Below are 19,408 nucleotides of genomic sequence, written 5' to 3'. Positions count from 1 at the left end.
CACTACTAAAGTAACTAGTTACCAGTAAAAGTAACTATTACATTACTCACCCCTGCTTGTCGACTCCATAGACATAGATGAAGGGTCTTTCTACAAAGAAAAATACCTTATTTTTTCTTTCAAAGAAAAATAACTTTTTTGTAGAAAGGAAAGGCGCTTTATAAAGGACGTACATTTACTTGTTTTGACCCATCCAGGATGGCGGCGACGTGACGTTAAATACTGCGGCATCTATAGTCAATGTTCACTTCCCGTTTTTTGTCAGCAAAGTCTCGCGATGTTTCATATTTTCTTCGTCTCTTGCTTGGCAACAGGTGGCGTCGCGGGGGAAAACAGCAGCCTCTACTCAACAGTTATTATTGTAGTCCTTAAATACTTGAGTTTAATGATAAAAAAATACAAGATTTACTATTTAGTCCAATGACTTTTCTACCTGTACTCACCCGCCCTTCCCTAATGCGTCACGTCATAGCCCTGACGTCATGTCATCACGAGGCCGGTGGTGAAAAGCGGAAGTTGAGCCACAACAACAACAAGAGCTGCCAGACTTCTTCTGGAAAAGACCACAAGGAAGCAAAACATTTAATTCGTTTGTTTATTTGGTGCCACAAACCTGTGGCGGTCAACACACATTGTTTTCGTTGACGTTCGGCGCAAACATGTCGCTGTTCAGTAGACTATTCGGCGTCAGCAACAAGGCAGGCAAGTCGCCCACACCCCAAGAAGCTGTTCAGAAACTACGAGAGACCGAAGAGATGTTGACAAAAAAACAAGAATTCTTGGAGAAGAAAATCGACCAGGAGACGATGACAGCCAAAAAGCACGGCATGAAAAACAAACGAGGTGAGCCGAGACTTTCTAACTGAGTACTTGTAGTTTAGTTAGCATGATGCTAGCTGGGATAAGGGAGAAGTTGACAAGACAGCATGGCTCCATGTGTAAATCACTGTGACAGTTATAGCACATTCTCAGCAGGAGTTAAAGCAAGAGTTAAAGCCCGTTAAGCTACACCACCAGGTTTGCTCCATTGTTCCTCCATGAATTACCACTAATAGAGAAATGTGTGAAAAACACCACTTTGACAGTAGTTAAATATACCTGATCAATGTTTCCCACAGGATTGTACTCCATATGTGAGTGCTTTTTAAATGGAGTGAGGGCAGCAAGCAGGACCCACTGCTTGTTGAGAAGAGCAATATGTGCTTGCCTGTTCACCTTCAAAAGGGTCCAAAAAGACCGTCAAGAGAGGTCTGAATACTCGCAAAATATCGCAACAAAGTGTCTAATCCCTCCTGCTATGTCTTCTTATTCTCTGGCACACCGGGGTGTATGAGGTGTGTTAAGAAGCAGTGTTACGATGCCATGTACTGTATGGGAGTTGTAATGGCAAGCTACATTAAATGTATATTTTTTCTCCAGACAAAGAGGAGGTGAGGGAAATTATTGACTTTTGGACCAATCCATGGTTTAGCAGCTAAAGAAAACACTGTATATACGCGTATGTCGCGGTAATATGTGTGTGTGCCACCAATGTGCTGAGAGCTTGGCTACGCTTGTGCTTCAATGTGTTTATGATGAGTACTTCAAGATAACTGTCACGTCCTAGAAGTTGTTTTTTCAAGGTCACAAATGTGATGAGCGGCTGTGTAGTTTTTAGAAGGCCGTCTTGTGTTGTTCCACAATAAGCACTGATGAAACTTGATGGACTGCATAGTTGAACACTGAGCGACCATGCAAACATGGTGTACATGCTCAAAGTCTTTGAATAACAACATCATACCGACAAAATGAGTCCTTCAGCATTCCACATAGAGCGAGCAAACCACATGACATACAGGAGCCACACAGTAGAACACAATAATGTCTACAAAGACACTCTTTTTCATTTGGAAACCACATTTACATCCACACAATATGCAGGGCTTAAAGTATTCCGGCACCGTGTCGGATCTCTGGTGTTTAAATATGACCAACGAAAAAAAAAAAAGAATCTGCCAGACCCAGACAAACACAAACTCATTGTAGCTATGTGGTAGGGCTCTGAAAGCAGCTATTACCAAGCCCCCCCCAAACCGCTACTGTCCAATCCTACGATTATGCTGCGTTCAAGACAACTTGGGGAAAGGTGTATGTTTTTGTGTGCTGTGCTCCAAGAAGCTAGTGTACGCTATCAAGGTGGAGCCAAACAGAGCGGCACGAATAATGACTTTTTAAAGATGAATTAATTCAAACATACTTTTATATGTTTGTATTGGGGAACAATTAAAACATAGCAGAAAGCTGCGTTTCTTCGTGAGACCGCAGCGCATGACCGGATCAGCCAATGAGTGACTGGTGTTCAGCAGTCGGGGGTGGAGCCAGAGCAGTCTGCCCGCCCTTCACAAGTCACTGCGGCGGAGGAGGCTGAACTTAGTTGCAAACGTATTTTGCTTTGTAAACATACTACCTTACCTTACTATAAGTATAAGTAACTAAGTAACTATAAGTAATAGCGGAGTTTGACAGGGAGATTATTCTGTTGCGCTGCATTTAGTTGCTACAGTAAACCTCGGATATATCGGACTCGGATATATTGGAAATTCGCTCACAATGGACAGATAAAAAAGAACCGATTTTTCTGTAATGCATTTCCAATAAAAATTCATTGGATATATCGCATTTTTTACAACGGATTTCGCCTATTTCGGACGAAATCGCCAGTCCCATTCCAATGCATTTCCATTAAATTTCCCTCGCATATATCGGATGGCCGCATCGTTATGCTAATCTTGTTGATGTCACTGGCTATTGTCTTTCTCCTGGCTCCAGATTTAGGACAAATATAAAAGTGAGTGACGTCAATAATACTAGCACAGCAGTGAATGAGATCTTAACCTCACTATTGGAAATAACGTAGGCCTGACGGGCGTAACAGGGCCTAGCTTAATTAACAATTTGTTATGCTCAGAGTCCAATAAAGTTAAATTCTCATTACCTTACGTCTCTTTTCATTGCCCAGTCCAGGTACATTGGAAACATAGTCAAGGAAGTGCCTTTTTATAACGGATAAAATCCGATTTACGCATATACCGGATATAAATCCGATATATGCGTAAAACGGACATTTTCCAGTATACGCATATAACGGATTTCGCTTATATCGGACAAAACCAGTGGGAACAATTGAATCCGATATATCCGAGGTTTACTGTATTTACTTGTGGGGTTGGGCGTTCTCCTGTTGTCTCTGTTAGCATTAGCTCACTAACGTTCAGGCTGTTCACATTGGCTTTAATCGGTTAAGTAAGCAAGGCTTGGGAACTTGTGTACAATTGGATGCACTTCTGGGTGGTGTTTGGTACATTTAAGTTAGTGGAGGGTTAAGTGTGGGGAGGTTCATGTTCACAATGATATTTTTAGTAGTTTTTGGTTCTGACCGATTGTAATTATATATGTATATATATATTTGTTTATTTATCCATCTATTTATTTTTTGGGTGGAGGGGTCAGGCTTTTTTTTAAGTTTAACTGAATATGTCATTCATAGTTCATATTGTCTTAGAACAGACAGGAGCAATAAGAATATTCCTAATATTGTTGGTAATGACGTCAAAACAAACTTTTGGACCCGAAAGACAGAATACCAGTCTTGATGTTGTTAGATTTTGTTCTCTCATTTGCCAATCAAAACAATTATTTGTATGCATATTATCATTAAAGGCCAAAGATGACAGGAGGAAATGATTATGCAATCAGGAGGAAATTATTATGCAATCTATCTGCATCCCTTTCATGCTCTCAAAGAAAAAAAAAACCTGGAAAGTTTGGATGAAGCTTTGCAGCCAGGACTGATGACTGATGAGCAAGGGTAGTACAGGTGGTCCTCGATTTCCAATGTACAAATGCGCTCCTGAAAATTCACTAAAAACCTAATTTTGATCCAAGAACACAAGACTGGCTCGGGAACGAGTTGCAGCGCCCGCCGGTGGAAGGATACGCACGTGGTGCCTCATACTGGAAGAGAAAAAATAATAAGGAGCACTTAATTATGTCTCCCAAGCGGCAGTCCGCCAAGGAAAAGGAAAGCCATCACCATGGAAGTAAAAGTAAACATCATAAAAAGTACTTTAAGAGGATTAACGGCCTTTTTTTTTAATATTAGCTGCTCTTTCAGTCCCAGTTGCTGCTGTGACCGTCATTCGGGATAAAAATGGATTTTGGGTGCTGTTTTGGAGATCTGGGTGGAGAAGGATGAAGTTATCCTCCCATGCTATCCTGGGACCATATTTTAAGAAAGTAGGACAACCACAGGGTTTAAAAGTAAGAAGTTGTTCTCTTTAATTCTTGTATTTAATCTATTTATTACTCTGTTATGTCGTTCAGTGTGTTTATGTGCTAACGATGGATCTGCGCGATCGATCGATAGCGCTGCGCCCGAGATAGCTCCATCTTTAGCGCATAAATCGATCGATGGTATGTTGCTGCACCTAGGATGGATGTGTGTAGTTTGTTTAGATGCCAACAGATGGCAGCGCTGAGCGTTGTTACTTACAAGAATCAACAAGAAGTCGATGCATGCAAATTTAAAATCTTTGATTAATTGTCAAGCAGTTCACTTTGTTACCGTTCTCGACGGGGGGAGTGTGAACCCTAACCCTAAACCCTAACCCTGTCATTGTATGCCATTAGCAGATCAACGATTGTCATTATATCGTCAGCGCAGTGTCAAAACATTGGTCTCCAGTGCAAGGCAGTTATATCCATCGTGAGCGCAGAAATCGATCGATTTGTGCGCTAGCGATGGATCCATCTCGGGCGCAGCGCTATCGATCGATCGCGCAGATCCATCGTTAGCGCGTAATATCTATATGAGCTAACTGATATATGCATGTTACATGTCTGACGATTTCACAATATTTACTATATTTTGGTAAATATGTGATTATTTTTTATTAGCTATCAACGTCATTAGGGTGTCTTCACGGTTCTGGTTAAAACAGACACATTTGCTTTGCTTGCACAGTTCCTGTCGTCAAGTGTGAATGCAAACAAGGACTGGTTTCCAACTGCATAATCTAGATACTGTATCTCAATCCCATCTTTAAAGCCTGTCTAATTAACATGTGCTCTCCAAAGATGTTTTTCAGCCAATACGTGCTTGAGTTTGTTTTAACGTACTAACAGGAAAGAGGCTAAATGTAATGTATGTGATGTTGGCTAACAATGTTAACTCTGTCATCTGGCCACAAAAGATCTTCCACGCTGATATCAGCCTGTTGTGTCTCCTGGTGGAGGTGGAGGATTCATGTATCATAATGTTAGATCTCGGTCAGAGAAGTCCAAGTCATGGACTGCCTTATGGAACAAATTCAGTCAAATCGTCGGTTTAAGTTTCAGAGGTAAAAAAAACAACATTATTTAAATTTGAATGAGATTACAAAATCATTTAGGTTGTTTGCGACTAAAGACAAATCCTGACTAATCTCTTTCGAGAAGATCATCTTCACTCGTCGTGCCGGGGTTATATTCCCTAGATCAGGGGTCTCAAACTCAATTTACTTGGGGGCCACTGGAGCTAGGGTCTGGGTGAGACTGGGCCACATCAGGTTTTCCCCCCCAAAAAAACGCATTTATTAAAAACAGAAAAATATAAACTTTTTCAGTGCTTTGGTTCCGATTTTCTACAATAAAAGCGCTGATAAAACATTCCACTGTTCTCAAATATCTTAATTTTTATTTTTCTGCACAAAATAAGATGAAAAATAAACAAATCAAGAATAAAGAAAATCAATGAGTAATAAATCAATATAATAACAATAATAAAACAGCAAATAATAAAAACTTAAGAAACCACATATAGTTGGTGGGTAGACAAATTATTTTTTTCAGATTAAAATGAACAAAGCATTATTAGAGCCCTGTAGACATGACAAAACACGACTATAGTCACATTTTTACTCTTTTTATTTACAACATATTGCCCAACTGCAGGGTCTTGAGACACATGCTAACTCGCAAACTAGAGAGCTAGCGACCTAAACAGTAGCCTCCAAGTTATTTCCTTTAAACTTAAAAAAGCCAAAAACTTACCACTTCCACACGGATAGGGAGGATAACTATTAACCTTTAACATGAACATTAATCAAACGTAATAATTTTTTCTGGGTACATGATACCATACAGCATCCATATCAAACTTGCGCGGGCCGCACTAACATTAAACTTTCATGTCAAGGCAGGGGCCTCAAAATAGTGTCCTGCGGGCCACATTTGGCCCGTGGGCCGCGTGTTTGAGACCCCTGCCCTAGATTGAGCTTTCCTTTGCGTCCATTGCCAAGTGCTTGTTCATGTTGGTTTCAGTTGGTTGTTTTAACGCTCGTTAACGATGAGTGTGCTTTTAGACCTGACCTGACTGGAATTGAATGACTCAGCGTGGTGACATTGTGTCATTGGGTTAGTTTGCCTGCACCTGAAAGATCTCTTTCATTTGTCTGGCAGCGGACAAGACATCTATTATGGCTCATGATGCATACATACGGTGATACCTGCACTTTTGTGATTCATTCATTCCAAAACATTTGACGACAACCGAGAGATGGAGTTCAATGGGGTTTCTGACCTTCTTTATCAAATTGCTGCCACTTGCAACTTTGTGCCTTGCCAAAGGGCTTGTGAAATTGGCTGCGTTCGTCTGGTGGGGGAGCAGTTAGTGTTTGTTTACTCTGCCATGGTCCGCAGAGGACCGGCCTACTTCAGTCAGCTGATGTGTTTGTGTTCCTTTTTTTGAGTGGGTCTTTCTCAGTTGTCTGCTTGGTCTGTTCAAGATTGCAATGAATCCAAACTGTTTTACCAGTTTATAAAGGAGTGGTAGTGTAAACACGATGCAGTGGCTCCTAAATCAGCTGGGATCCCAATACAAGATGGCCCAGGATTGTCAAAGACTTGACGTCAATGAGGCCAAGTGGCTGTTTGGGGCCAACTAGGTCAACTAGGCCCCATCATGCTTGTTTTTAGCAGAAACAGAAGCTTGATGTGAACAGTACATCATTTTTATTTCAACAGTGTGACACAGAACGGGGAAAAATGACTGAAAGCATGTTTAAAATGAATCAAACCATTACAAGGACATGGGAGGAGCTGCTTGATGATGTCAAGGGAGTTGGGAGCACATTCGGCAAAAAAAAAAACATTAGACCTCCATGACTGCTGTCATGGATTGAGATTCTGCAGTGCCCAAGACGACTTGCCAAATGATTCATTTTATGTTATGTTTTACATAACTTTTATGTTATGTTTTTTGCTTTGCGCCCCCTCCTCCAGTGGCGCTGCAGGCCCTAAAGAGGAAAAAACGTTACATGACCCAGCTGCAACAGATCGACGGCACCTTGTCCACCATCGAGTTCCAGAGGGAGGCGCTAGAGAACGCCAACACCAACACAGAAGTGCTGAAGAACATGGGCTTTGCTGCCAAGGCCATGAAGGCCGCACACCAAGACCTGTGAGTGGTCATCATCAGGTCTTCTTAATAGCCCTTTAACTGTCATGTATTGTATTCATCGCGTATTGCATGCAGGGACATCGACAAAGTGGACGACCTGATGGACGACATCACAGAACAGCAGGAGATCGCACAGGAAATAACAAACGCCATTTCCTCTCCCATCGGGTTTGGGGACGACGTGGATGAGGTATGAACATACAGCAGAACTACTTTTCTTCATCTGTGTGTGAGCTTTGTGAGTCTCCAACAGCGGGTGTGTACATGTTTGTGTGTGTGTGTGTGTGTGTGCGCCAGGATGAGCTACTGGCGGAACTGGAGGAGATGGAGCAGGAAGAGCTGGACAGAAATCTTCTGGAAGTTGAAGGAGCATCAGACGTTCCTCTGCCAAACGTTCCGTCTGCATCACTGCCATCCAGACCAGGTGTGCTGGCCATTTAAGAAGAAACCACAATAGTCATAACAGTCATCATCATCAACATGATGCCGTATTTCCTCGTTTAGGCCAGGGGAATTTATTTATTTATTTATTGGGTCACCACAATGTGTTCATTCCGCAACAGGAGATATGTGATGTTACACATTGTATCGGTTGATAATCTGTATCGGAATTGGAAATTAAGAGTTGGCCTTTTCCCAGTTTTGGGCTGTGGGTTGCGGGGGAGGGTATGATGTCACCGTCTACTTTGATGACATTTTTATGGAGGCTGCAGACATCAAAGGTTTCAAAGTAAGAATCACCACATCAGTGTGCATAAAAATTGAGAATTAAAAGGTTGTGTCGAATGTATCTGTTGCGGTCCAAATGTATTTGTGGCGGGCCACCACAAATAAATGAACATATGGAAAAACACTGGTGTGAACGCACTCATGTGAGACAAAGTACAAATGTGGAAGTGGGAGTTATGTTGTGAGCAGGAGGTGACAACATTACTTGTTTGTTTCAGCCAAAAAGAAGGAGGAGGAAGATGAGGACGACATGGCTGACCTGCAAGCTTGGGCCACCAACTAAACCTAACAGGCCACGCTAGCCGGTGTCCCTCCACTTGTCCTCGTCCTCACTCCCTGCCAAGAGGGACCTGGACTCTGGGCTGCTGAGCTGGCACGCTGCACCAACGCCCGTACCCCTTTCCTGAAGTATACACTCGTGCACGTGAGAATAAAAGAACAAGAAGATCTTTATTGCTCGGGTCGGTCCTCACTCGGGTGTACCAGTGCGTGCTGGGAGCAGCAACACCACGTCTCCACCGTGAGAAGGATGTTGAAGAATCAAGTGTATACTGATGGGGCGGGGGCGGGGCTAGGATCTACAGAACTATGACGCGACTTTGACAATTTGTGCTTGTCATATTCATCAAAAGAATCTTTGCTTATCATCATGAAGGTGATAAAAAAGACATTTAGGTTGTTCTCGTTGATGATGCAAAGGAGGGGGATGTGGGGGGGGGGGGGTGAAATCCACCTCCTTTAAAAGATGAAAACTTTTATAATCTCATTCTTCTTTGTTGTCGCTGTTAAATGTTAAATAAACCTTCCTTGCCAGAGTAAAGCAGAAAAGACCAAATTCTTCTTCACCTCCATAACTGTTCCAGCTAGTTCTCTCCTGTCAGACCACCGGACTGCCAAGCCTGCTTGTTCTCTCCTCACAGCGTGACTTGAACACTTGCTGGAATGTCAGAGCAGACTGCTCCAACGTGGCCCCTACCAAATCACCTTCGACCCATCGACCTCCTGAATCAGCACTTTAGGTGGCCATGAGGCTGTTCAGTGACGGCTTCCTCTTGTGTCTGGAAACGGCAGGACACACCCTCTGTGCATGAAGCAGTGAAATTGATCCAGTCCATAACTGTCAAATTTTGAATTTTAAAACATAGGAAGTGTTTTAATGGAGAAAGAAAATTACAGGAAAGAGAGAATGCCGGGAAAGAAGGGCAAAATAGGTACGATCCAGACACAACAAGACTCTCACGTCAAGTACCCTTTTGTGGGACGTTGAAAGATGGAAAACAGGATGACATTTTAACATTATGGAATCTAGGAGACAAAGCACATCATTGTAATGTTTAATCAAATTAAACATGAATTTTATTTTTAGAATATGCTCGGGCCAATAAAAACAAACTGAGTTTGAAAGCGCCTCCTGGTTCACAGCCCTGCCCAAGACAAACTCCAGTGTGTGTATTTTCTGCCATATTTGTTGACGCTTCATTGACGTTACTCTCATTAAAATAAAAAGCTGGCAGCGGTGGGATTCGAACCCACGCCCCCGAAGAGACTGGAGCCTTAATCCAGCGCCTTAGACCGCTCGGCCACGCTACCGTGCCTCGTGCACCTTGAAAAAATATATTTATAATATATTTACTTCTGTCTTTGGTAAGGTGACAGTTGGGGTACTTTTTCAAGTTGTGGGAGTTTTCACAAAAAAGTGAGAAGAGCAGCCAGCTGTTCACAGTTTGACTCGCAGCTGCACAGCCGTTCAGCAGCACGTGACTTCAAGTCCATCCAATCACACCTTGACTAACTTTTATTTCCGCAGGACTTTACACAAAACACACGAAAGTCTCCTTTGGCCTCATTATGACTGCTTTGCAGTTGTTTTTCCAACCTTTCACCTGAATGCTCGCCCCTCGCATCTCACCCGATTAAACCTCAAATAGTTGAAATGGTGACGTTTTTTTTAACTTTAGCACAGTTTAAATGTTTTTACATTACCCGGTGAGCCTATGCAATTATAGTCTTATAGATACTTCATTTCCATGTACTGTAGTTTCCAAACAAATCAAATCTATCGTTTTTCCACTATTTTTGAAGTTTCTAATGTTTGAAGATGTTTGAAATTACTTTTTACATAAAGGTCGCCTGTGTGCGCTAATGTCTTGTAATGTTTATGTAGAATATAAAACATATGTAATAACACATTATTTAACGCTCAACTTCGCATATTTGACAGTCTCTTTTGAAAGGGCGTGTCCGCTGTAACTTCAACCAATGGCAACACGTATATTCGGGGCGGGTATGAGCGCTTCATCCAATAGGATTCGAGAAATTGTGTATAAGCCCAGCCCACTCATGTCCGGCTGGGGGGGAAGGTGCTTGGTAGATAAAAAGCAAGCCGACATGATAGCGTCCCTCCTCTCTGCGTTTGGTCGTCGGCCAGGCTGCCGCTGCTGCTTTCTACACAGTCCAAACAAAACCTTCAGCTTATCACCATGTCCGAGAAACTTCCTTACAAAGTTGGTCAGTGTTGGTCTTCTTTACTTTTCTGTCATCTTTAGTGGAGTTGCTTTAGCGAGGTTGCTTGTCTGCTAGCTAGCCTGCTTATCCGGCATGTGCTCGTCTGTAGCAGCTGCTGCTAACGAGGGCGACAATAATTATTAAACTTCATAATAAAAAACCGTATATGCCACTACTCTTGCATTTTAACCTGTAAATCGTATTATGCAGCGTTTGTCACCGTTTCTTGGTTTGATTGATTGTCCAAGTGGAAGACTTGGTCCAGTTTGTCTGGATGTTGTAGTTTAGTGGTCCACCATAACCTATTCAAATGAAGGTTAGCAAACTACAACTCCCATTTTCCTTCCGGCTCGCTGGATTTGACAGCGTGATTGACAGCAACAGATTTACGGGATGTAGTAACACCGCATCTGCTTCATACCGCATGAAGTTTGCGGGCTATCAGCAGCAAAAGTGGTCTTTCCAATCGGTGCGCATAACAATGAGCTACCTTTCTGCTCGGTAGTAACATTTACTGGGGATTAATGCTATGCAAATGTCTAAATGTGGGAATTATACCTTAACTAAGGTGCATGTAAAGATTGACAGCAGAAGTTGCTCAATGTGCTGCAGTCAGATAACAGCAGGTCAAAGTCGAAACGTTTGCCTTAACTCATCTTGTAAAAAGTAATCCTTGTTCAGCGCATTCATCAATTCCTGGTGTTTGATTTACTAGATGCTAATCTGTCACATGATCTTTTTTGAGTTTTTTTCCTCATGGAAGTCTTCCTGAGACAAGAAGTTGAACATTTTCTTAGTGCCTGTAACGCTTATGTAAATTTCTGTCAGTAAATTATTAGACTGACCTATTTTGAATGTGTGGAATAGGAACAGGAATGTCATTCATTCACTGTGATTGGCTGGCGACCAGTGCAGGGTGTACCCCGCCTCTCGCCCGATGACAGCTGGGATAGGCTCCAGCACCCCCGCAACCCTCATGAGGAAAAGCGGTAGAAAATGAATGAATGAATGTCATTCAATCACAAAAGCTTTAAGTGAGGTTTTAACATTCTTAAGTGTCATAACTCGGGTGAGTTATGAGTTACTTCACGTAACTCTGTTGCCAAAGGAAAAGCAAAAATCACACAAATGTGCTTGGATATTTTGATGCTAACTTGTGTCTGTTGTCCCCCCCCCCCCCCCCCCCCCCCAGCTGACATCAGCCTGGCCGAGTGGGGGCGCAAGGCCATCGACATCGCGGAGAATGAGATGCCAGGCCTGATGAAAATGAGGGAGATGTATGCTCAGTCCAAGCCGCTCAAGGGCGCTCGCATCGCCGGTTGCCTCCACATGACCCTGCAGACCGCCGTACTCATCGAGACCCTCACTGCCCTCGGAGCAGAGGTGCACTTTTTCATATTCCTTTGAAATTGACAAGCCGTGTGTGTGGACCAGGAAGCGGTGCCCATGGCTTTAATGTTGTTTGTGGAGATGGTCCTGGGAATGATTTCTGCCCCTTGAGGCGTTGCAGCTCAGCCTTCCATGTTGCAGCTGCGTCAAAAGGTGGCAGAGAGCACAGGTGGTTGTCTGCACTGAGTAGCCATGTTATCGGCGATTCGGCGTGATTTTTGACCACCAACACAAGTAAGCATTATGGATGCACCCATTTCACTTCCGATCCCCATTCCTGAATTTAGATGATATAATTCTGATACAGGGCTGCACGGCGGTCAAGTGGTTAGCGCTCAGACCTCACAGCTAGGAGACTAGGGTTCAATTCCACCCTCGGCCATCTCTGTGTGGAGTTTGCATGTTCTCCCCGTTTTCTCCGGGTACTCCGGTTTCCTCCCACATTCCAAAAACATGCTAGGTTAATTGGCCACTCCAAATTGTCCATAGGTATGAATGTGAGTGTGAATGGTTGTTTGTCTTTGTGCCCTGTGATTGGCTGGTGACCAGTCCAGGGTGTACCCCGCCTCTCGCCCGAAGACAGCTCGGATAGGCTCCAGCACCCCCGCGACCCTCGTGAGGAAAAGCGGTAGAAAATGAATGAATGAATGAATTCTGATACCAGAGCTCTGTTTGCTGTAATATGCAATCACGCCACAGCCTGGCTGAGCTGCAAGTGCGTCTGTGTGAGCCTCCCCACCTCTACAAATGTAGGGGGAACCTCTAATGCATGTGAGAAAATATTCAATGAAATGTCTACATTATTTGATCAGGGAAATTAAGTGGCTGAACTATCTTTTTTTGGACACAAAGCAGCCATCATCTATTGTTTGTCTTTTTTAAAAAGGCAATAATTTAACTTAATAAAAGGTGATAATTTCCACATTTAGATTTCCAGATAAATTCTAGTTGTGTATTTCCTGCGACTGTGCACCACAGCGTATTTGAGCATGGCTAAAGGAGAAGCAAAGATGGGGAGGTAATATTGTAATATTGAAGTGGTTTGGTGGAGCAAAATACCATAATAAAAGTTTGCAAACAATTTTGACTGCAAAGGTAAACAACACAACAATTTTGTCCTACCATGAAACGTTAGCGTCTACACTTACCCAGTCATAAATAAAAAAATGTAAGTAACGTGATATACGCTAAGGTCCATATCACACAACTTTACATAATGGTAAATGACTCAATGGAATGTAAACGTGTGTCTTCAGGTGCAGTGGTCGAGCTGCAACATCTTCTCCACTCAGGATCACGCAGCTGCCGCCATCGCCAAGTCGGGTGTGCCAGGTAACGTTTACTTTCCTCACATTTGGGACATATCGGCATAACCAAAACTGCTGGGGGCATCTTGTGTTTTCATGATACTCTTATCTAACAGAGCTGTGTGATAATGTGGTCGTATGTCTTATGTCTTATGTGGAATACAATCACAGCAGGGCTGTCCAAAGGGACTTTTAGTCTTAATATTATGAGAAACAAAAAAGCAACAAGTAAAGCTGTATTTTTTGGGGAAAATTAAATTATTAGAGTAAAGTGATAATATTGCAAGTAGAAATACATTACTATTAAAGAAAAACATTATTTTTAAAAGGGGAAATATGAGAAACTATATATTTTTTGTAAAATTAGGTTGCGTAAAAGGATTTCAGAAGAAAGTATAAATATTTTTTGGGGGGGGGGATGGCAAAAATGAAAATAAAAGAGCAAAGAGTAACGTTGATACTAATAGGCTTTTTATCTTTATGACAAAGCTGAGCTGCAGTTTTTTCATATGTGTTTCTTCAAAGTGAAATCCTTTCATTTTCACTTTGTGAAAAGAACGTATTTCTTTGCCCTCAGCCTTGCCTTTAGCCATGTTCAAATCCAGTACACCGTGGTGTGCAGTAGCAGGAAATGCATATCATTTGTCATTGGTAAGATGAAGACTTGATGAGTTGGTCGTCTTAGACTGGTTGTAGACTAGTATAAACCGGTTCCGCTGCTCCTAGGGTGGAGCCAATCCCATCCAGTATCGACATTGGTTTCTGATGCCTCGTAATGAAAGTTGACTTCCAATCCATGAGCTCCATGAGCCACGTCTGTGCTTTAATGCTGCCAACGGATGTCGCCGTGCTCACTCATGACACCCGCACAGCATTCCACTTGATGCCTTCATGGCCACACAAAAAGTCAGATCTTTACAGCACAAGACTTCCACGTTGCTACAGTATGGTACTCTTATCAAATCAACAACGGTGATAATGTAGCCACCTGGAAGTTACGTCTGAAGATCTGTGGAGCCGTGAGCATGGCACGCCAAACGTGTGCATGTTTGCATCAGTGCACGTGCAGAGACGGTTACATTTGCTGATATCCTTTGGGCACAGTTGCATATTAAAGCAAACAAAGCTCTGGTATCCACGGCTCTACATTAAACAAAAATGACTTGCCCATGGGGAATCCTTAAGGTGAGAACTACTTGCCTGAACTTGCCCCATGTAAAATGAAAAGACTGCCATAATGATATCATCTCATTTTTGTGGCATCACATGAGAATCTCAAAGATGAAATGATTATCATTTCTTGTGGTTGTTTTCCTACATAGATCATGACGTTGCATGGAAATCTGGATTGGCAAGAGACTTCTAGGCACTTTGCCTTTTATAAGTTGTGCACCACAATGAAACATTATTGAATAGACACATTTGTGTACTAGTAAAGTGTTTTGAATCCAGAAAAAAATGCTCAATGGTCAAACAATAATTTGTGAAGCAAAGGTGAGAAAAATCCACAGAGAAATGGAAGCGCTAGATTTTGTAGCTTGTGCAAAATCAGCACTTGGTATTGGATCTAATGGGTGGTGTTTCATTGTGACCACTTCAAATTGTCACAGCAATGTGATTCACTCACCTGTGCCATCATTTGATTTGCTGCCGCTAATAAAATACTTGTTTAGGAGGCACTGGTTCATCACTTTTTGCTGTTTTTCTTCAGGAGTTGTTGAAGAATTAGACCATGTTGGCAGGGACGCCATGACAGATGTTTTCCTAGTCAAAGGATCGCTGATTGGTTGACGGGTGTGGGTAAAACGCGGACTGTGGACTTCGCACCGCGGTCTAAATAAATGATTCTGATTGGTCCATTTCAAGATTTGCAAGGATTGGTTTGCAAATTACCACCGGAATTACGCAGTCCGTGTTTTACCAACACCCAACAAGAACCGCTTTTAAAAACACTTTTTGCAGTATGGCATGCCAAAGTGCACTTGCCCGACGGGAATATCACTGATTGGATTTACTTGCCCCAATTTTGTTTTAACTTGCCCCAGGCCATCGGTACATCGTTATTGTCGAGCCCTGGTCTTGTTATCGGCAGATTTCCAAATGGAGTTACATCGTTAAAGGAAGTATATTAGGATGTCAGGGCTCCAGTCCAGTAAAGGACAGAATACACCTGCAGGCTTCATGTTGTAGCATCTGCTTCACACGGCCCCCATCAGCAAATAATTCTTTGTGTGTACACGAATAGTGTACGCCTGGAAGGGTGAGACGGACGAGGAGTACATGTGGTGCATCGAGCAGACGCTCTACTTCAAAGATGGACAGGCCCTCAACATGATCCTGGATGATGGAGGAGATCTCACCAACCTGGTCCACCAGAAGCACCCCAAGCTGCTGGCAGGTAACGTACACACACACGCTTACTAATGTACTAGAAGGCTCTGGTCCTGAGATTCAGTGTTTGCACAGCCGTGGGGTGACCAACGTTTTGTGGCACAAGCAAGAATTCCCAAACGTCTTCTGCCCCTTAAGGCGTTGCAGCGCAACCATCCATGTTGCAGCTGTGTCAAAAGGTGGCGGAGAGCACAGGTGGTCGTCTGCACCGGGTCTCCGGTGATTAATGAGGACTCGGCGTGAATATTGACCACCGACAAGCGTCCTCATCTGGATGCATGTCATGAACGTTGCGTATTCACACGGGTGACTGTTGACAGGCATCCGCGGCCTGTCCGAGGAGACGACCACAGGCGTCCACAACCTGTACAAGATGATGAAGAAGGGCGAGCTGAAGGTCCCCGCCATCAACGTCAACGACTCGGTCACCAAGGTGAGTGCCGATTCCACACGAGGTAAACGGTGCAGCTTCCATGGTGCTAATGGCAACGTGACTCCTCCCACAGAGTAAGTTCGACAACCTGTACGGCTGCAGGGAGAGCCTCATCGACGGCATCAAGCGCGCCACGGACGTCATGATAGCCGGGAAGGTGGCGGTAGTGGCGGGCTACGGCGACGTGGGCAAAGGCTGCGTCCAGGCCCTGCGTGGCTTCGGCGCCCGCGTCATCGTGACCGAGATCGACCCCATCAACGCCCTGCAGGCAGCCATGGAGGGTAGGTCACGCCCACTCCAGCTTCCCCTTAAAGCCAGCATGTTTGCTAACGTGTTGTTGGGCAGGCTTCGAGGTGACGACCATGGATGAAGCCTGCTTGGAAGGAAACATCTTTGTCACCACCACTGGCTGTGAGGACATCATCCAGGGCCAGTAGGTGGCGCCACAGTCTCCTTATTCCTATCTGTCAACTATTCCTAATCTGTCAGCTATTTGTTTACACCCGTACAGTCACTTTGAGAACATGAAGGACGACGCCATTGTCTGCAACATCGGACACTTTGACTGCGAGATCGACATGAGCTGGCTGAACAAAAACGCAGCCAAGAAAGTCAACATCAAACCTCAGGTGCAGTAAGCATTTACGTGCATAATGCGTAACGGTAATCCCTCGCCACTTCATGCTTAGGATACGGCTTTCCCAGAAATATATTCATTGATAAATCATGCTGTTTCGTGGTTGAATATTAAATCAAATCACATCAACTTTATTTGTATAGCACCCTCCCACTCTCCATACTAGACGCACATATACACACACACAGTAGGGAGACATGGCATCGCACTGAGGATCAAGGAAACGCCACCTTTGGGGCCGTCCACACTGGGAGGAGCCGCAGGCCGTGCCATCGAGGGACCAGCACCCGAGCCCCCCGACTCCGACAGACAGGCGGGCCCCCACATTAAAGGGAGGAACCCCCAGCCGGCCAGGTTGAAGGGACCCAAGGATGGCAGACCCGACACAGCCCCCAGTGTGGAGGACCCCCCCCCCCCCCCCCGAGGAAATACTGGAGTTAAAAGCTAAAGACTAAGATCATAAAATAGAACTAAAAAGATAAAAACGTAATAAAAGTTTAAAAATATGAGTTAAAAGCCTGATTAAAAAGGTGTGTCTTTAATCTTTTTTAAAAATATCAACAGTCTCTGCAGTCCTGAGGCTCTCCGGCAGGTTGTTCCACAGGTGGGGGCCATAGTGGCTAAATGCTGCCTCACCGTGGGTTTTTGTTCTGGGTTTTGGTATCGTTAAAAGGCCAGTGCCGGAGGACCACAGGGTCCGCGGGGGTTGATATGGTAAAAGCAGATCAGATAAATAAGAAGGTGCAAGGCCGTTAAGACGTTTAAAAACCAGTAAGAGAATCTTAAAATCGAAAAAAAATGAGCCAAAATGATGCATACTTCTATGCATCATCATAGCAAAGTTGACATGATGATGTCAGTATTTTTACTGTGATGTTTGGTGAGACAGGCAATTGGAAGGACAGCTTTCTTGGACCTTCTGGAAAATTGTCATTTTATGCCTAAAATATGTTCTCGAGCTATGAAATTGTATGATGTAATAAGCTGGTAATACTCCCCCAGGTTGACCGCTACCTGATGAAGAACGGTCGCCACATCATCGTGCTGGCCGAAGGCAGGCTGGTCAATTTGGGCTGCGCCATGGGTCACCCCTCATTTGTCATGAGCAACTCCTTCACCAATCAGGTACAAAAGGATGCAACTCCATTACACACAACTTTTACACTGACCGGCTGGTGGTCCTCCTGCAGGTTCTGGCTCAGATTGAACTTTGGACCAACACCGACAACTACCCCGTGGGAGTTTACTTTCTACCCAAAAAGGTCAGAAGGCACACCAAACGCGTTCAAGGCCGACTCCAGACGTCCTGTCAGATTATAACGCTTTGTTTTGCTTCCAGCTGGACGAGCAAGTAGCCGCTGCCCACTTGGACAAGCTGGGCGTGAAGCTGACCAAGCTGACTGACAGCCAGGCCAAGTACTTGGGTCTCCCCAAGCAGGGCCCCTTCAAGCCGGACCACTACCGCTACTGAGCCGCCGCCGCTCCACCCGAGGGGAGAAGAGCGAGGAGTTTAGAGGCGGGGCTAGCAGGGAAGGACGTTTGGATGTTTGAACCCTCAAGTGACAAGCAGCCATCTTCTTCTCCCCTTAGTGTCGTCACACGTCGGCCATCTTGACTCCTCCTCATCAGCTCTAGCGAGGTCATAAGAGACGTTTCTCGTCATTCCCTCTTAATGGAATAAAATTAACCCTTTCCATGTGGCGCTTAGCTAGCCAACAACATGCAGTGGCCGTATTCCAGTTTAGCACTTGGCAACAGCTGTACTTAACCACCCGGAGGCGCTAAACCACTTGGTCTGGATTCATATCAAGGTCTTAAACTTTCATTTCTTCCTCTACTGTAATTATTTAATTTGACTTGATCAGCTCCCGTCAACGAACGACCGACCGCACGCCAAGGTTGCTGTGCTCAAGTCAGTGGTGACGGTTTGACGATGACCATGATGAATAAACATGCTGACCCGAGTTTCCGCTTCATTTAACAAAACATTACTTTGGATGAAAATGTTCTTCCATGTCATTTTCACTATCTTTCTCCTCCAGCAGGTGTCAGTGGAGACTGTAAATTCAAATGGCTTGCTCTCCAGACATTACCCTTTAGATTCAGGTTCTGTTATTCCTGGAAGTGGAATAACTTATCCCACCTGGAATGTTGTTTCACATCTTCAAAGCATCTTAAGTTAAACCGTTCAAAATACAAACAAAGCACAAGACACTGGAATCAAGTATACAGGTTACTGTAACTGTAGTGAGGGCTGCGTCATGTTAACAAATTGGTATACTAACAATGTCATGTGACTTCCAATATTAAATCATGCGTATTTTCATGTTTCAGATCAAACAAATGTAGTATATAATGCAACTGAACACAAAATGCAGTTAAAATAACTTAAAGGGAGGGAAAAACACAACTGTTGTCCTTCATCCACATTGGAGGCTTTTCCAGCATGAAGCCTTTTTAAGGTCATTCCACAGCATCTCAATAGGATTCAGGTCATTCTCCAGCCATTCAGAGGACTTGCTGGTGTGTTTTGGATCATT

The 19,408-nt window shown here is 43.9% G+C and overlaps 2 protein-coding genes and 3 non-coding genes across 5 annotated transcripts; 4 read left to right on the top strand and 1 right to left on the bottom strand.

Annotated features, from left to right (window-relative positions):
- The first annotated feature begins 467 nt into the window (after positions 1 to 467).
- Positions 468 to 8,659, top strand: LOC131106242 (charged multivesicular body protein 4b-like). Its single transcript, XM_058055132.1, has 5 exons — positions 468 to 843; positions 7,300 to 7,477; positions 7,553 to 7,667; positions 7,775 to 7,901; positions 8,425 to 8,659. The coding sequence occupies exons 1-5, from the start codon at positions 660 to 662 to the stop codon at positions 8,487 to 8,489; spliced, it is 669 nt and encodes a 222-aa protein (XP_057911115.1). The 5' UTR covers positions 468 to 659; the 3' UTR covers positions 8,490 to 8,659.
- Positions 8,660 to 9,714: 1,055 nt separating this feature from the next.
- On the bottom strand, positions 9,715 to 9,796 carry trnal-aag (transfer RNA leucine (anticodon AAG)). Its single transcript has one exon. It is a non-coding gene; the product is annotated as a tRNA-Leu (tRNA).
- A 749-nt stretch (positions 9,797 to 10,545) lies between these two features.
- Positions 10,546 to 18,832, top strand: ahcy (adenosylhomocysteinase). Its single transcript, XM_058055562.1, has 11 exons — positions 10,546 to 10,714; positions 11,904 to 12,094; positions 13,357 to 13,432; positions 15,653 to 15,805; positions 16,119 to 16,231; positions 16,305 to 16,512; positions 16,577 to 16,664; positions 16,743 to 16,860; positions 17,871 to 17,993; positions 18,059 to 18,130; positions 18,208 to 18,832. The coding sequence occupies exons 1-11, from the start codon at positions 10,687 to 10,689 to the stop codon at positions 18,337 to 18,339; spliced, it is 1,302 nt and encodes a 433-aa protein (XP_057911545.1). The 5' UTR covers positions 10,546 to 10,686; the 3' UTR covers positions 18,340 to 18,832.
- Positions 12,200 to 12,333, top strand: LOC131106667 (small nucleolar RNA SNORA17). Its single transcript, XR_009120113.1, has one exon. It is a non-coding gene; the product is annotated as a small nucleolar RNA SNORA17 (small nucleolar RNA).
- LOC131106668 (small nucleolar RNA SNORA17) lies at positions 15,924 to 16,057 on the top strand. Its single transcript, XR_009120114.1, has one exon. It is a non-coding gene; the product is annotated as a small nucleolar RNA SNORA17 (small nucleolar RNA).
- Positions 18,833 to 19,408: the final 576 nt, after the last annotated feature.

This window comes from Doryrhamphus excisus, chromosome 18 (assembly GCF_030265055.1).
Source record: "Doryrhamphus excisus isolate RoL2022-K1 chromosome 18, RoL_Dexc_1.0, whole genome shotgun sequence".
In the NCBI taxonomy this organism is placed as follows: Eukaryota; Metazoa; Chordata; class Actinopteri; order Syngnathiformes; family Syngnathidae; genus Doryrhamphus; species Doryrhamphus excisus.
Note: the sequence above shows the minus strand (reverse complement) of the source record. Positions and strands in the feature narration are given on the sequence as shown.

What these genes read in the sequence shown, in the direction of transcription:
- LOC131106242 (XM_058055132.1), top strand. Translation starts at nt 660, where the DNA reads ATGTCGCTGTTCAGTAGACTATTCGGCGTCAGCAACAAGGCAGGCAAG. An exon ending in CGGCATGAAAAACAAACGAG is followed by an intron (nt 844 to 7,299) that starts GTGAGCCGAGAC and finishes CCCCTCCTCCAG; the next exon opens with TGGCGCTGCAGGCCCTAAAG. An exon ending in TTGGGGACGACGTGGATGAG is followed by an intron (nt 7,668 to 7,774) that starts GTATGAACATAC and finishes TGTGTGCGCCAG; the next exon opens with GATGAGCTACTGGCGGAACT.
- ahcy (XM_058055562.1), top strand. Translation starts at nt 10,687, where the DNA reads ATGTCCGAGAAACTTCCTTACAAAGTTG. An exon ending in CGCCAAGTCGGGTGTGCCAG is followed by an intron (nt 13,433 to 15,652) that starts GTAACGTTTACT and finishes GTACACGAATAG; the next exon opens with TGTACGCCTGGAAGGGTGAG. An exon ending in GCACCCCAAGCTGCTGGCAG is followed by an intron (nt 15,806 to 16,118) that starts GTAACGTACACA and finishes GACTGTTGACAG; the next exon opens with GCATCCGCGGCCTGTCCGAG.